We start from the raw sequence: 18,174 nt of genomic DNA, 5'->3' as shown, positions 1-18,174 counted from the left end.
TAATCGGTATCCCCTCAAGCGTTTGGAGTTGGCAGTAGTTGTGGAAAAGACCTGGGTATGTCCTCAGATGTCACCTGATAAAAGCACTAGTCGCTGCTCCTGGTAGCGGCGTTGAAAATATTGGTCGGTGAGCTGTGGTATCTGCAACTGGGGAGCAGGGCAATGAGAACAATAGAAGGTGGGACAAATGTGTCCAGAGGGGAGAAAAGGGGAGTAAAAAGAAAAAGTTAAAACAACAAAAAAAGTGGAGATCCGAGATGTGCAGTATGCACAATGGATCAGCCAGTGGCCAATTCAGCAGCAGACGCTGAAGGGCAGCTGGTCAGGGTGGGGGTATAGTTTAGCAAATATGATTCGTGTCGCAAACCATGCCGGACGGGCAGTCGTTGAGAGTGTCCCGGGTTCTTTATCAGCGACGGTTATTCTTGCGGGATCCGCGGCCTGCGCCAAAGGAGAATGGATTTGGGGTCCCTATGGGATCACGCTTCTCCGGTGGTGGATCTAGAAGGACACCCCAATCTCGCAGCAGTTTCAAGCCTCCTTCCAGGGTGGAGATGGTGTGGGGTATGCCGTTGTAGGTGGCCAATATGGTGGCCGGGTGACGCCATTTGTACTGAATTTTGTGGTTATTCATGGCCTTAGTGATAGAGCGGAGTTGTCTGCGCATCTGTAGCGTGTATTGAGACAAGTCAGCGTAGAGCTGGATATCCGAGTAGGGGGCAGGTAGAGGGGACAGTTCTCTCGCTTTCAGGAGGATTTGCTCCTTGGCTTGGAAAAAGTGCACTCTGAGAAGAACATCTCTAGGGACATCCGCCTCAAGATGGCGTGGTTTAGGCAATCTATGTATGCGGTCAATCGTTAGTTCTATGGGGGACAGTTCTGGTAGTAAGCTGGAGAACAGGGTGCTAGCAAAATTATGCAATTCTGTAGGCTGTACAGATTCCGGGATGCCGCGTATCTTAACATTATTGCGCCTTGAGCGGTCCTCAAGGTCCGCGAGTTTAGATTTCATCCATAGGGAATCGTCTTTTTGGTCATGATAGGCATCAACCAGATCATTAATCGTTTCCGTACACTCTTCCACTTTGGTCTCAATGAAAGTCACCCTGTTATCCATGTGTTTCATTTCAAGTGAAAATTTGTTGATCAAAGAGGAAAGATTTGACATGAGGGATGATTGGAGGGACACTAACATGTCCTTCATGGTGGTGTCTAGCACCGGTTGCCCCAGGGTAGGGAACTGAGCGATGGATGATTGCAAGGAAGAGATTGCAGTGTCATTATGTAGGCCTGTACTCACAGTATCTGCGGCCTGTCCTGCTGTATCCATCCGCATCCTTGTCTTCGCTGGACTCTGGGTAGCTGGGGTCGCTGGAGCGTAGTCTGGCGGTTCTCCTGAGGCCATCCTGTGCCTAATTTCGTGTGGATGGTTTGAGGCAGGCTCAGGGAAGGACAGTGAATGGCGCGCTGTGCCTCCGGCGGCGCCATCTTGCCTGGCTGTGTGGGGCTGATAGGCGAACGATTGGAGGCGCCGCGGGCCCGGTTCCTGCCCTCGTTTGCGGGACATCTCGGTCGCTGGTGATGCGGGCAGCTACGGGGGATCTGTCGGTGCCGTGGATGTCGGTGTGGGAGCCCGGTAAGTTGCTTTGCCGTCCGGATGGTGTGCGGAGCTCTCAGCTCAAGCTGCCATGTTCGGCCGCGCGCAAGCCACGCCCCCCGGATCCCCCCCCCCTGCCGAAATACTTGACGTCATTAAAACCCTTAAATCTGAATCAGCACCGGGCCCCGACGGTTTCTCCGTCAGATATTACAAAACTTTTGGATCAAAATTAGCTCCCTACATGGCCCGGTTCTTTAATTCTCTCCGGGATGGAGCCCCCCTCCCGAATGATTCTAATACCGCATTTATCTCTGTTATACCGAAACCTGGTAAAGATACTAGTGAAGTGGGAAATTACAGACCCATCTCGCTGATCAAAAATTGATCTTAAAATTATGACTAAGATATTAGCCAACAAAATGTCCAGTTTTATATCTAATTATATTCATAAGGATCAGGTGGGCTTCATCCCGGGGAGACAGGGAACGGATCAGGTGAGAAGGGCAATTGACTTAATATCACTATTGAATTCGCAATGGGACGGGGGCCCGACACAAGAAGGCCTTCTGCTGTCTTTGGACTTACAGAAGGCATTTGATTCTGTTTCATGGCCATATCTTTTTGAAATTCTCACCAAATGGGGTTTCGGGGCAAATTTTATGAACATTCTAAAATCCCTATATTCAACCCCCTCTGCTCAAGTACGTCTATTAGGCCACCTTTCTCAACCATTAGATATCTGTAGAGGTACTAGACAGGGTTGTCCCTTGTCACCGTTAATCTTTATTATAGCTATAGAAACTCTAGCCATCGCCATTAGAGCAGATACAAATATTAAAGGTGTTCGCTGTGGTTTAGAAGAGCATAAATGTGCTCTCTTTGCCGATGATATGCTTATATTTCTGACCTCACCCCTAATCTCCACCCCCAACTTACTTCATCTCCTCCGGGACTTTGGAACTATCTCAGGTCTCCAAGTTAACACTTCCAAGTCAGTTGCTCTTAATATTTCAGTTCCCTCATTAATCATCTCCCGACTTGCGCCCTTCTTTCCCTTCTCCTGGGCCACAGATAGGATTCCCTATTTGGGTATTTCTCTCACCAAATGTGTCAGTAATTTATACAATGTTAATTACCCACCCGCCTTCAGATCTTTAGAAGCAGATTTAACTAAATGGTCTAAAGAAGGATTGTCTTGGCTGGGCAGGCTCAATGCAGTCAAGATGAACTTATTTCCTCAAATTTTGTACTTATTTAGAGCCCTTCCCATACCTATTAAAAAGTTGACCCTCAACAAATTCCAATCAAAAGTGGTTGGATTTGTCTGGGGAAAACAGGGTCATAGACTGACGCGTGACATCCTGTTCCGCCGGACAACCCAAGGTGGTTTAGGACTTCCTAACCTCTTTTTATATTATCAAGCAGCACAACTAGCACAATTTTCAGCAATATATACTAAAACTAATAGCCCAGACTGGGTTTCTATTGAGAACCAGGCAGTACCTGACTACACATTAGATCACCTATTATGGAGACCAACAAAACAAAGACCTGCCATATTGTCCCCCACACTTTCTCAATCCCTAGCACTATGTGACAGACTATATAAAAACGAACACCTGATTTCCCCACTGAAACCTCTCGTACATTTATTCCATAACCCTGATTTCCCTCCTGGCCTGAATACCCAAGATTTTCAATGGTGGTTGAACAAGGGCCTTTTCAGAATTGGACATTTCATTACACCAAATGGACCCATTTCAATGGGACACTGCTACTCCAAACTAAAGATGCCCGATTCAGAACAATTGAGACTTTCACAGATTAAACGTTTTATACATTCTCTTGAACTTGACAAATCAAATAGCTACAATGCTACGATTTACGAGCAATGGTGCTTAAAACAAGGTCACCGCAAAGGAGGTATTTCCCTCATCTACTCGTCCCTGGCAGATAGGAGTGACAAACCGACATATGCTCGTTCTTGGGAGGAAGACTTGGACATCCAACTAGATACGGAAATGTGGTTTCGAATTTTTAGACGTTCTTCCAAAGGTATTTTGAATATTTCCTTAATCGAAGCTAATGTCAAAATTCTAACGAAATGGTATTATGTTCCTGTGAGACTTTCAAAGATGTATTCAGAGATTTCACCGCTTTGTTTCAGAGGATGTGGTCTTTTAGGTACAATGTTACATATATGGTGGACATGTCCCCGCATACGAAATTTTTGGAATAACTTTATACATCTAGTGAGGAAGGTCTCGAAAGCCCCAATCCCACAAGATCCTTCATATATCCTTCTGAACCGCAGGTTACACAATACCCCTAAACATACTCAACAACTAATCTTTTTTATGTGCTTGGGAGCCAAGATCACTTTAGCAAAAGCTTGGAAAACTTCTAGGGTTTCCCTTGTGGCTACCAGGCACAAAATCTCCTGGATTATGGTTCAAGAACAAATAGTAGCTAAATTACAGAATACCATTCAACAATTTGAATTGACATGGGATCCATGGGCCCAACACATCAAAGTACAATTGTTTCCAGGACACCTTCTGTCTTAAATTTTACATGGATGGAGCCAGGACCCTGAATCCTGTACATCTCTCCCTTCCTTACCCTCCCTCTGTTCTCCTGAATTCATTTTCTACTTCTCTTTTTTTTTTTTTTTGCTTTTCTTTTCGCAGGATTTTTCATATTTAGTTATGGATTTGATGTTGCCTTATTCTACTACATTCTTCCTCAGTTAACCTTTGTGGTTCTAACTGGAGTTTACTAGTTCTAAAGAGTTCATTTGAAATTGAATTGGGAATTTTGAAGTTTGGCAGTCCGCTTCCCTCCGGGGAGCACAATTTCTGGGTGCTGTCCGGGGGTTTAAAGGGACGTAGATGGGGGGTTCTTCGGCGGGAGTCCCCCGAGCTATCCCACTCCACAGTGTGAGCCCATTGGGGTGGAGTGGTGACCTTGGGGGTCTCCTTAGAAGTTGCCGCTATGTTTATGACTTAAATCTTCTACACCTCCCAATTAAACCTTAATCAAATCCTTTTTTTTTTCTTTCCCTATTTCCCTTTTATCTATGTGTATGTATGTATATATATATATATATATATATATATATATATATATATATATTTTTTTTTTTTTTTTTTGTGTCCCTTTTTTTATATATATCATTATTATAAATTTTAAATGAAGTGGATCTTTACACTCCAAGTCTTTCATGACATATAATAGTCCCAAATATATCTGTATAAGATACCTTGTATAACTTGTCTTTTTCTGATTGATGCATCCTGCCTTATTTGAATTCTCTGTCTTTTATGTTATGTTTTTGCTTTATTTCTATTTTCTGATTATACATGATGTATTTACCAAAGAGTTAAATTCAATAAAAATTATTGAAAGAGAATCCACAAGATTAGAGTAGGTTCCTTGGTCGTCTGTGGAGACTACAATCTAACTGTGGACTACCTAATGGACACTACCTCCAGGTCTAAAAGACCTCTACCCGGGCTTCAGCCTCTTTTGAATGTTGAAGGCATATATGATGTTTGGAGGTGCCAGCATGTGACTGAGAAAGACTATATGTTCCATTCGGCCAGACACAACTCGTATTCTAGGATTGACCTTATACTAGTTGACAAGAGGTTACTACAAGCAGTGTCCTCCTCCACCATTCATGATATATCGTGGTCAGACCATGCTCCCGTTTCCATGATGGTGGCGGAGGAACACACTCAAAGTCCGGCGAACCTATGACAGGCCAATCCCTGCGTGTTTCAAACACCCTCACATGCTGGCACCATTTCTGAGAAACAGAGTTTTTTGCATTGAATTATCCCACAAGGCTTTCATCAGAGGGATTATCCTGCAACTGTGTTCACGGGAAAAGAGGCTGACGACGCAGAAAAAATTGCCAGCAAACTTTCCCAACTACGCCTCGATCTTAGATGCCTACTTGTTGACCAATATGATAAGCATGTCCAGTCACTTAAATTGGCCCACTACCTGCCTGGTAACCAGGCAGGCAAATATTTAGCTCACAGGTTGAGAATCTCTAGAACTAGAACTAAAACTAAAATTCCTTATATTTACCACCCTTTAGATAAGAAGAAAAGATTCAAACCAAAGGAAATAGCTGAGTCATTTGCAGAGTACTACTCCTCCCTATACAATCTTCAATCTGACCCAAACACACCACAACCTACAGATGACAATATTCAAGCCTTCTTCTTCAGCATTAGCCTTCCCTCTCTTTCGCAGGACCAACTAGCCTCACTCAATACTCCCATCACCGAATCAGAGATCAGGAAAGTTATAAAAACCCTCCCCTTAGGTAAATCACCAGGCCCGGACGGGCTCATCAACGACTATTACCATACCTTCTCTAACATACTTTCTCCAACGCTCACTGCGGTATATGCTGAAGCAATGTCCTATGCCTCTTTCCCTCTGGAAATGCTTAGAGCATATGTGGTCACTATCCCCAAACCAGGCAAAGAACCCATTACCCCTGCAAAGTTTAGGAAAATCTCCTTACTCAATTCGGATGTTAAACTGTATGCCAAAATTTAAGCACAAAAATTACTCCCTATTTTGCCCACCCTTATCCAACCGGATCAGGCCAGTTTCACACCAGGCAGGCCTCGGATGCCACAAAGTGTGACATTGACATCATTCAATACGATAAGACCTGTCGGACGCCTTCTCTGCTCCTTTCTTTGGATGCGGAGAAGGCATTCAACAGGATTCATTGGGGTTACATGACGCACACACTACAAAGATTTGGCTTTTCAGGGCCGATCTTCTCCGCTATCCTTGCCCTCTACTCTGCACCCACAGCACAAGTGTATACGTCAAACATCCTATCCTCCCCTTTCATCATATCAAATGGGACGAGGCAAGGTTGCCTCCTCTCCCCAACGATCTTTAATCTTATTATCGGACCTGCTGGCAGAGAGGATTAGAAACCACCCACAAATTTCAGGCTTCTCCATACAAGGTAGACCATACCACATCAATCAATTCGCAAATTATATTATCTTATTCCTCACATCCTCTGCCAACTCACTGCCTCCCGCTCATAAGTTGCTTGAGGAATTTAGCCAAATCTCCTTTTACAAAGTAAACTTTACGAAATATATTATCCTGGACCTAGGAACCCGGCCCACTCTTCACACTCATTTGCAGGCATATCTCCCTTACAAGCGGAATAAGTAGACTATATCCTATCTGGGGCTCCAACTTACTACAGATATCCAAAAGCTGGCCGACACCAACTACCTTCCGCTAATTGGGAAACTAACTAAAGAGATGGACAGGCTGGCTGGGGTTGAGTTGTCCTGGTTGGGCCATTTGGCCTCATTTAAAATGCTGATGCTGCCCAGATACTATATATTTTGCGGACACTGCCTATCGCCCCACACCCTAACCACTTAAAATCGCTTAATGCTTTGATGTCTCAATATATTTGGAGATCTAGGTGGCCTAGATGTTCCAAAGCTCTGTTAGTCAAACAGACTCACGGGAGGTATGGGTTTGATGGATATTTGAGACCGGGCAGCCATCCTCACCCAACTAAAACAATGGTTAAATCCTTCTCCCACCTGCTTGTGGAGTGGCATTGAACAAACCTCAAGCCCTAATAAAAACCTAAAACTCCTTCTCCTTTTAGACATATTCAGCCCTCTTCCTTTACGGCAACTCCCAGGCACTATACAAGCTTCTTTGTCAGTATGGAGAGACCTTCACAAGTTAACACCTCAAACTGCCAATATGACAGAACTTCCTATTCCCAATTTCACCACAGCGGGGTGGGTTAACAGAGGCATAGAGTGGCTAGCAGATTTCAGGAACAATCCCTGATTCCATTTCCAGTGTTACTGAGCCGTTTTGGCCTAGAACCCACTGAGAGATCTATCTATCTATCTATCTATCTATCTATCTATCTATCTATCTATCTATCTATCTATCTATCTATCTATCTATCCCACCAAATTTCCCATCTTTTAAGAACCCACAGAGAACACCTAATACTTCTAGCGGAAGTAGTATGGCGGTTTTTTGATGCACAGCCCACTCCCCCTAAGAGCATCGCCTTTTTCTACAACTTCTTTCAACAGAAACTCACTTTTATTAAGTCCCATCTGTATCGGACATGGGAGTCATGTTTGGGGACCCCCATCTCGGATTCGCAATGAAGATATGCACTTAAAGCTAACTATAAAGCTTCTAAAGGTGTGGGCCACTGGGAAAGAGTGCAAATAAAAAAAAAAACGCCCTTAGATGGCATCTCATACCATATAAAATGTCCAAGTTTGGTCGAAGCACCTCTCTACTGTGCTGGAAGAACTGTGGGAAGGTGGGCAACCTCCTCTATATGTCCTGGACCTGCAGGCATTTGACAAGTTTTTGGAATACCATATTTTGTACCATCTCTACCATCACAGGTGTCCTCACTGCCCGTAACCCAGGGTTAGCTGTCCTCAACCTAGGTATAGAAAAGTATAGAAAGTCTCTCATATTCTTCTAGTGGCCAGAACCTCAATTGCAAGATATTGGAAAAGGGATGAGGCACCTAGTGCCTCGGAGGTGATAATGACCACTCAATTACACTATACCTATGAGCTACTTATAGCTAGGAGAAACTGTTCCAGGAATAAGTTTGATATGCATTGGCAAATATGGGACAACTGGTTTAACCACTTACCGACCGCCTCCTGTACATATACGTTGGCACTTTGAAGAGGGCTTCTGCCACAACGGAGATATCCATCTTTACAGGAGGCGGTCGTGTTTACGATAATGGTGGTCTCCGCGGCCGCTCTCCGCTGCTTACCGGAGCCGTCGGTAGCGGCGGAGGCGATCGGGACCTTTTCCGTAGTGGGTATGGAGACGAGTGAGGCTAAGATGGCCCCCACTCGTCTCTATACCATAAGAGGTTGGAAGCGACGTCAAAACGTCATTTCCGCCCATACCTCTTAAAGGAACATTTTTTTCAATGAAATTTTTTCAAAATTACTTTTTTTTTTTTTATATATATATTGCATTTAAATCCAAATATGAGATCTGAGGACTTTTTGACCCCAGATCTCATATTTAAGTGGACCTGTCATGGTTTTTTCTATTACAAGGGATGTTTACATTCCTTGTAATAGGAATAAAGGTGATCCATTTTTTTTAAATAAAAATAAAATCAAGTAAAATAAATAAGAAAAAAAATTATAATTTTTTTTTTCAAAAACACCCCGTCCCAACGAGCTCAAGCGCAGAAGCGAACGCATACGTATGTAGCACCCGCATATGAAAACGGTAGTCAAACTACACATGTGAGGTATCGCCATGATCGGTAGAGTGAGAACAATAATTCTAGCCATAGACCTCCTCTAACGCAAAACATGCAACCTGTAGAATTTTTCAAATGTCTCTTATGGAGATTTTTTAGGGTAAAAGTTTGATGCCATTGCACGAGCGGGAGCAATTTTGAAGCATGACATGTTGGGTATCAATTTACTCGGCGTAACATTATCTTTCACAATATAAAAAAAATGGGCTAATTTTGCTGCTGTCTTATTGTTTTATTCAAAAAAGTAAATTTTTTCCAAAAAAAGTGCGCTTGTAAGACCGCTGCACAAATATGGTGTGAAAAAAAAGTATTGCAATGACCACCATTTTATTCTCTAGGGTGTAAGAAAAAAATATATATATAATGTTTGGGGGTTCTAAGTAATTTTCTAGCAAAAAAAAGTTTTAAACATGTAAACACAGAGTCTGAAAAAGAGGCCTGGTCCTTAAGTGGTTAAGGGGAATGGATAACTTCAATTCTTTTTCCGTATCTAGGCCCTACAGGATGGGGTTGTGAGCTTACCTTAAAGCTGGGCTCACCTGATCTAGGACATAGGGTGTACCAGCTGGTACTGTTATTGTTTGACGTTTAAGTTTATACTTTCTAACTTTTCCTTTGCTTCGGCCACACCATAACGGTGACTGACCCTCCTTTGTGGCACAGTCTATAAAGCATATTAAAATTGCTGTTCAACTACTCCCAATTGAATACTAAGAGACATCTCGTCAGAATAGTAATCCCTGGTGGGGTGGGGGGGGGGGGGCGCAACCCCTCCATTCCACCGTTAAGATGTAAATTTCCGTCTACCATATGGTAAATTAAGTGTACAATATGAAATAATCCTTACTGTAGCATTTGTTGAATGTATATATGCTCTGTAAACCTTAGATCTGTGCCAATCTATATTATGTTGTACCATCAAGTTTTTCAATAAAAAGAAATTAAATAAAAGAAATTACTAAACCTAGTGGTTCAGTATAATAGCCAGGCAACTAGCATTTTTAGAAGAACCACAATGTGGGTCATTTGTAAAAGCTATAGGGGCAATGTCACACTATAATGTCACTGTTAATCACATTTGGTATTCGTCCTAGATTCAGATTTAACGCTGGCTCCTCAGGTAAAAAAAGGTGTCAGTGCATGTCACTGGCAGCTAAAACTCCTGAGGGGGCTGTTTAAATATCTGGATATCTGGGACAGAAAAACTGTCATCTGCGCCACAATAGGTAGCTGCTTAGACTACTGCAACTCTATCTGGGATTGCCAAAAATGCTAGAGCAGAAGCTTCAACTTATTCAAAATGCTGTGGCTAGGTTACTCGTGCATGTCCTTTTGAGGGATCATATCACCCCTATTCTCTGTGCCTTGCAGTGGCTGCCAGCTCACTATCGCATCTTATTTAAGGTAGGTTGTATTATGTTTAAGATTATGAGAGGCCTGGCCCCAAGCTATCTCTGCTCTCGTTTTCATAAACAAGCTCCTGTTGGGGGTACTTGAGGACTAGCTTTAGGGGGACATATGCAAGCAGCGAAACGCTTAATTGCTTGCATATGTCGCTCCCTGGTTGGCTGGAGGAGTGAGGCAATGCTTTCTTGGCATCCACATAGGTTTTGCAATGTTTCCAACAGCAATGGAGTGACAATTTGCTGCTGAAGCTGATGAGGCAGCTTCTCTTACAAAGTCTGGACAACCCTCACTGTTTACCATGGATGGAGAGATCTGTTAGATTTCCGTTCAACCTGTGTACTAACTAAAAATAATTTACCCAGCTAATCTGGCAGACAATAGTTTACAGAAACTCCTCTACAATGGAAACATAGGATAAGAGAAGACCTTACCTGATTTAGGAAAGGTAACAATATAGACATCATCATCCAGAACTTGAAATTCATTCTCCAGATACTCAAGTCTTTCTTTTGAGTAAATGACTGAAGCAAAGTTAATCCCTTTGTGTTGGAAATATTCTGTATCCATCAGCACAACTCTTCAAAACAATGAAAAGAAAAAACAGAAAAAACAAGGATGCACACAAATGTCCTAATGCAAATAAGTAGTCAATTATCTTCAAGCAAGGCAAACATTAGCTGCAATTTCTTTTCAAATAAAGTGCTGCATCCAACCCATCCCACATCATACTGACTGACCGCCCCACTTCTTTATGGTGGCCGTCAATGTCTTTAGTGACAAGGGATATACTGAGTATTCTGAACAGAGGTACACAGTTAATTGTCAGTACAAGTTCAAAAGAAAAAAAAAAACTAGGATGTTAAAGATCGGAGCTTTCTTTAAAGGTGTGCCAAACCCACATACTATCATTACAAGCATTGGATCTGCCCAGTTTTATGTACTTTTTGATCTTCACTTAGAGTATTATGTCACATTCTCTGTTTATATGTATTAAACACATTTCTTGTAGAACCAAATCCCCTACAAACTGAATTTATTCAAAATGTTATATAAAAAATAAAATGGAAATATGATCGCATTTCAATTATATTTTTAAAAATTAAATAGTTACATTAAAAAAAAAAGGTAATTTTTAAATGCACATTATTCCAATTTTACATTCCAATCACCTTCTCTCTCCTCAGCCATCCCTTCACCCCCCTCCCGCTCACCCCCTTCACCCCTGTCATTTTTACAACATAAATATATAAATCTAATTATAAATACCTTACTTTTATCATAAATTATATATTGTGAGGGGTTAGCTCGGCAGCGGGTGTGTGTGACCCCCTGGATGGGTTCACAACACAAAATCAGGCACAGCAGACAGCGTTGTAGGTGCAAAAAAACAAAAGATGCAGTTTATTTATGCTACATGCAGTGATACATATAACAGCCAAACAAAAGATAAAACATGAAAATAAATCCTGGTCAGCTTGACCTCTAACTACACACTTAGATTCCCTGTCTAACAACTGAGTGCAGCCTTGTGCTGCACCAGTCCCTGTCTCTGTTGTAGAGGTTTGCCACACAGGCGTTAACTCACCGCACAGAACAGATATCACACTCCCCAGTCTATACAACACAAAACTGGTTCCAGGATGGAGCATCTCCCTAAGCATGCTGGGGTTTTTTGTAGAGGTCTTAATGAGCCCACTTACTTCAGCTGGGCTCATTAACTCTTCCCCTCTAGTTGTACAAGTCTGCATAAAGCCTGAATCTAGGGCACACATATTTCCCATCCTGGATACAACCAGGTGACTTTACCTGCCTGCTGCCACATACCCCCCCCCCCCTCTTGTTTCAACCTTGGGGTTGTAACACAAGCAGTCAGACACGCATGTATCCGAGACAGAGCATCCACATTCCCCATTTTAACACCAGGGTGATGCTTAACTGTAAAGTTAAATTCCTGTAGGGCCAGAAACCACCTATTTACCCTTCTATTGGTCTCCTTGTTTTGAGCCATCCACTTTAAAGGAGCGTGATCAGTCACCAGGTCAAAGTGCCTACCTAGCAGATAGTACCGAAGGGAATCTAGAGCCCACTTCACTGCTAAACATTCCTTCTCAATCGTGGAGTAATTTACCTCATGGGACTTCAACTTCCTGCTGAGGTAAATGACTGGGTGCTCTTCCCCGTTCCAGACCTGGGATAACACTGCTCCTAACCCAACGTCTGATGCATCAGTTTCTACAACAAAGTCCTTAGAGAAGTCTGGTGAGTACAACACTGGCTGGCTACATAAGGCTGTTTTTAAGGACTGAAATGCTTCTTCAGCCTCTGGGGACCATTTAACCATGACCGACTCTTTCCCTTTTGTCAGGTTGGTGAGGGGCACAGCCTGAGAAGCAAAATGGGGAATGAATCGTCGATAATAGCCAGCGATTCCCAGAAAGGCTTGTACCTGTTTCTTGCTGTTGGGACGTGGCCAACTCTGTATGGCCTCGACTTTATTGACTTGGGGTTTTATCACCCCCCTCCCAATAGTGTACCCAAGATATTTGGCCTCCTCCTGTCCAATGGTACACTTCTTTGGATTGGCCGTAAACCCAGCTTCCCGGATAGAGTCTAGGGCTGCTTATACTTTTGGCAAATGTGAGACCCAGTCTGTGCTATGGATAATCACATCATCCAGGTAAGCTGCAGCATATTTCTGATGGGGCCTCAGAATATTATCCATTTTCCGCTGGAATGTTGCCGGTGCATTCTGTAACCCAAACGGCATTCTCTTATATTGGAATGCCCCATCTGGGGTTACAAACGCAGTTTTCTCCTTGGCCGACTCTGCCAGGGGAATTTGCCAATACCCTTTGGTGAGATCAAGAGTTGTCATATATCGGGCTGTTCCCAGCCGGTCAATCAACTCATCTATACGCGGCATGGGGTAGGTGTCAAATTTTGTAACTTTATTCAATTGTCGAAAATCGTTACAAAACCGCCAGCTCCCATCAGGTTTGGGCACTAGTACGATAGGACTGAACCAGTCACTCTGGGACTCCTCTATCACACCCAATTCCAACATCCTTTGAACCTCCCCACGTATTGCCTCCCGTCGGGCCTCTGGTATTCTATAAGGTTTTAGTTTTACCCTTTCTCCTGGCGGGGTGATAATGTCATGCTCTACGCCAGATGTTTGTCCCGGAAGCTCAGAGAAAATCTCTTTGTTACGAAGTACAAACTCTTTAACCTCCTGTTGTTGGGCTTTCGATAAGGTGTCTGCTATTCCAACCTCAGGAACTAAGCAATCAGGCTGTGCTTGTGACAAAGTCTCTGCGACTAGGGATTCCCTATCCCTCCAGGCTTTCAGCAGATTGACGTGATAGATCTGCTCCGGCTTTCGCCTTCCTGGCTGTCTAATCCTGTAGTTCACCTCACTAATTTTTTCAATTACTTCGTATGGACCTTGCCATTTGGCCAGAAATTTGCTTTCAACCGTAGGGACTAGCACCAAGACCCTATCCCCCGGGGAAAAAGTACGGGTCTTGGCCCCACGGTTGTACACTCTCTGCTGTGCTAACTGCGCTTGGGTTAAATGTTCCTTTACAATTGGCATTACCTGTGCAATTCTATCTTGCATCAGGGCGACATGCTCAATCACACTCCTGTGAGGAGAACTCTAATTTTTCCAAGTTTCCTTGGCGATATCCAGCAGCCCTCTTGGGTGTCTCCCATAGAGCAACTCGAAGGGTGAGAAACCCGTAGAGGATTGGGGTACCTCCCTAATGGCAAACATTAGATAGGGTATTAGACAGTCCCAATTCTTTCCATCTCTATCCACCACCTTCTTTAACATTTGTTTTAGGGTTTTGTTGAATCTTTCAACCAACCCATCTGTTTGGGGGTGATACACAGATGTACGCAATTGCGTCACTTTGTACAACTTGCATAATTCTTTCATAACCCGGGACATAAAGGGTGTACCTTGGTCCGTAAGCAGTTCCTTACAAATACCCACGCGGCTAAAAACAAGAGATAGCTCTCTGGCTATGGTTTTGGCCGAGGTATTTCGGAGAGGAATTGCTTCCGGATAACGGGTGGCATAGTCCAATATAACCAAAATGTACTGATGCCCCCTGGCGGACTTCATTATCGGACCTACCAAATCCATTGCGATCCTTTCAAAGGGGACCTCAATGATAGGAAGAGGTACCAGCGGGTTACGGAAATGTGGCATAGGTGCCGACTTCTGACACACAGGGCAGGAGGAACAATACTTTTCTATTTCCTTCATGACCCCAGGCCAATAGAATCTCTGTAATATCCTCTCTCTGGTTTTCTCTGTCCCCAGATGACCTCCCAGAATGTGCCCATGAGCCAATTCTAACAACAACTTCCTGTAAGGTTTGGGCACTACAAGTTGCTCAATGGTTTCTTCTGCCCTTTGAGCCACTCGATACAGAAGGTCCCTTTCCATAGTGAAGTACGGATAAGTGCAAGTCTTATCTGGGTTCACTAACTCGCCATCCATTTTCACCACATTTTCCCGTGCCTTTATTAGGGTGGGGTCTTTTAACTGTTCTGTGGCAAAATTTTCCCTGTGAACCTCAAGATCCGAAAACTCCACAGACGGCATGTTTTCATCTGAGGATGTTGGCTCCTCCCGAGTTTCCCCCGCCAATACCGACAAGGGAATTTCAGGAGAGTCCTCACCACTCCCAGAGGAATTCTGGTCATCTTCCTGGTTTATAGGGGCACCAGTGGGGGGCTCAGGACAATCCCAGAGTTCCCAGAATTTTGGAAAATCCCTTCCCACAATAGCATCATGTGGTAAGTGAGACACTAACCCCACCTGATGAGAGAGGTTACCTTTGGGGGTCTCAAAAAACACTGACGTTACAGGATACTCTTGGGTGTCCCCATGCACACAAATAACAGCCACCTTGTTCTTCCCAGAGACCTCTGTAGTAACTAATTCAGCTTTTATCAATGTTACCAGGCTACCTGAATCCAGCAACACATCAACATTTCTACCATTAATACACATTTTACATAAATGTTTCTCAGGTCCCCGAATGGCAGTGCATGCAACTGTCGCAAACAGCGACTGACGTCTCTCCCTTATAAAGTCACATTGCATAGGCTCATCAACAACTGGGCAATTTGCTGCAATATGTCCCTCTTGCCGGCAGCGGTAGCAAATAATCTTTTTCGCTGCCTCTTGCAGCATGGGCTTCCTGGGCTGCTCCCGCCAGACCTTAGGTAGAACTCCCACCCTCTCACTCTCTCCACCCTCACCCCTTGGAGTCATCTTACCCGCCACTGGGGATGATCTGGTCTTAGGGTGGAAAGTCCGTGAGTCCCTGGAAGAGGTGGTCAGGTTCTCTGTAGCCAAGTACCTCTCAACCAGATCCACAAGTTTATCTGCATTTTCTGGGTCTCCATGGCTTACCCATTTTTGGATGGCAGTAGGAAGAGCTCTCAGGAAACGATCCATAACAACACGTTCCACAATGTTTGGTGCGGTCAAAGTCTCTGGCTGCAGCCACTTCCTGCTCAGGTGAATGAGATCATACATTTGAGACCTGGGGGGTTTTCCAACCTGAAAAGTCCAATTATGCACACGCTGAGCCCGGACGGCCAGGGTGACACCCAGCCGTGCCAATATTTCTGTTTTTAGCACCACATAGTCTTTTGCTTGGTCAGGCTCTAGGTCATAATAAGCTTTCTGCGATTCCCCAGTTAACAGAGGGGCCACCAGTCCAGCCCATTGCTCCTTAGGCCACTTTTCCCTTTCAGCAGTCCTTTCAAATGTGGTCAAAAACACCTCCGGATCATCCTCTCCAGTCATTTTTGTCAATAAACGGCTCACACCAAAGGATGCGGTATTATTGTAACCACTTGCTTCATTGGTCTGCGGACGTTGCTGTATTAATGTCTCTATTTTCTGTTGAAAATTCTGCTCTTGCTTCTGCAACAGGTCTATGAAGCGGGCTTCAGATCGCTGCTGGGCTTGTTGCTGAGCTTCCAGACTCTGCAGGTGAGCTTTCTGCTGGGCTGCAAGGCTCTTTTGTAAAGCCGCATTTGTTTGCTGCTGATTTGCATTTGCTTGCTGCTGGTTTGCATTTGCTAGAGCCAGCTGTCTCAGTATCTCCTCCATGCTGGCCTTTAAAAAAAAAGATGAAAAAAACTGCCAAAATTCTCCACCAACTGTGAGGGGTTAGCTCGGCAGCGGGTGTGTGTGACCCCCTGGATGGGTTCACAACACAAAATCAGGCACAGCAGACAGCGTTGTAGGTGCAAAAAAACAAAAGATGCAGTTTATTTATGCTACATGCAGTGATACATATAACAGCCAAACAAAAAATAAAAAATGAAAATAAATCCTGGTCAGCTTGACCTCTAACTACACACTTAGATTCCCTGTCTAACAACTGAGTGCAGCCTTGTGCTGCACCAGTCCCTGTCTCTGTTGTAGAGGTTTGCCACACAGGCGTTAACTCACCGCACAGAACAGATATCACACTCCCCAGTCTATACAACACAAAACTGGTTCCAGGATGGAGCATCTCCCTAAGCATGCTGGGGTTTTTTGTAGAGGTCTTAATGAGCCCACTTACTTCAGCTGGGCTCATTAACTCTTCCCCTCTAGTTGTACAAGTCTGCATAAAGCCTGAATCTAGGGCACACATATTTCCCATCCTGGATACAACCAGGTGACTTTACCTGCCTGCTGCCACAATATACATACAGTTTCTCACAAAAGTGAGTACACCCCTCACATTTTTTGAACTATTTTTATGATATCTTTTCATGTGACAACACTGAAGAAATTACACTTTGCTATAATGTAAAGTAGTGAGTGTACAGCTTGTATAATGGTGTAAATTTGCTCTCCTCTCAAAATAACACAGCCATTAATGTCTAAACAACTGGCAACAAATAAATAAAACATTATATATATATATATATATATATATCGTAAAATCTTATATCATTTTCAATTATATTTTGGTAAAATTAAAGCAACATCAAAAAAAAAAAACAATTAAAAGTTTTTAAAATTGTTATTTAAAAAATGTGTATGTATATACCTCTTCATCTTTTTGCAGATCGCATTTTATTCGGTCCTGCAACGACTTCCAACTTTTTGGAACAAATTCACTGTGAAAAAAATATATAAATCAAGAAATGTTAAAAATAAATTATAATTTTAATAATTATGACATCTACAAACAGTAGGCCCATATACATCGATCTTCTTTCTGTTTGGGTGAAAGATTCTCCCAGTATGGTGTCAAAGATGTTTTAAATACAAAAACATAGGCTTTAGCTATACGATCAGAATAAAGCTGAGATTTTTCCTAAATTTGAGAATACTGTTGCAGTTTCTATAAGTTGCGACTAGGTCACATCTGAGGACATCCTGACCTGTACAAAAGATGTCTGAAAAGGTTTGGGGTCTGTTCCTTGGAGGGAGGGAAATGTTTGGTTAAAGAAATTGCCTGAAGGTTGGGTCAATCACCTAGGTAACCAGAGGTCACCTTAAGGGGGAGAGACAATGAGGTTACCTTAAGGGGGAGAGACAATGAGGTCACCTTAAGGGGGAGGAGGGGAGGAGCAGAAAGTGTTGTGAATCCCACAGTCTCAAAGCTAGCTTAACCACATGTTGGATCACAGAAATGCAAACAGCCAGACTAAGAAAATATAATGTATGGAGCGTCTCAATCTCAATGGGAGTTCATGATTTTATTATCTCAAAGGTTAAACACACAGGTTGGGCATATAAATGAATCTGCTAGTCAAAATTGAAGGACTCATAGGGATGCTCACTGTTGGG

At 43.3% G+C, this 18,174-nt stretch overlaps 1 protein-coding gene across 1 annotated transcript in view; it reads right to left on the bottom strand.

Moving 5' to 3' along the window:
• Positions 1 to 17,508, bottom strand: part of LOC143934089 (sulfotransferase 2B1-like) — a 62,349-nt gene extending 44,841 nt beyond the window's left edge. The window contains exons 1-2 of the mRNA XM_077457400.1: positions 17,429 to 17,508; positions 10,787 to 10,932 (exon numbers count right to left, since the gene is read on the bottom strand). Coding sequence (XP_077313526.1) covers positions 10,787 to 10,932; positions 17,429 to 17,436 — 154 coding nt within the window. The 5' untranslated portion in view covers positions 17,437 to 17,508. The remainder of the gene's footprint in view (positions 1 to 10,786; positions 10,933 to 17,428) is intronic.
• Positions 17,509 to 18,174: the final 666 nt, after the last annotated feature.

Source organism: Lithobates pipiens, unplaced genomic scaffold (assembly GCF_037356315.1).
Source record: "Lithobates pipiens isolate NorthernLeopardFrog02 unplaced genomic scaffold, aLitPip1_a1.2 Scaffold_27, whole genome shotgun sequence".
In the NCBI taxonomy this organism is placed as follows: Eukaryota; Metazoa; Chordata; class Amphibia; order Anura; family Ranidae; genus Lithobates; species Lithobates pipiens.
Note: the sequence above shows the minus strand (reverse complement) of the source record. Positions and strands in the feature narration are given on the sequence as shown.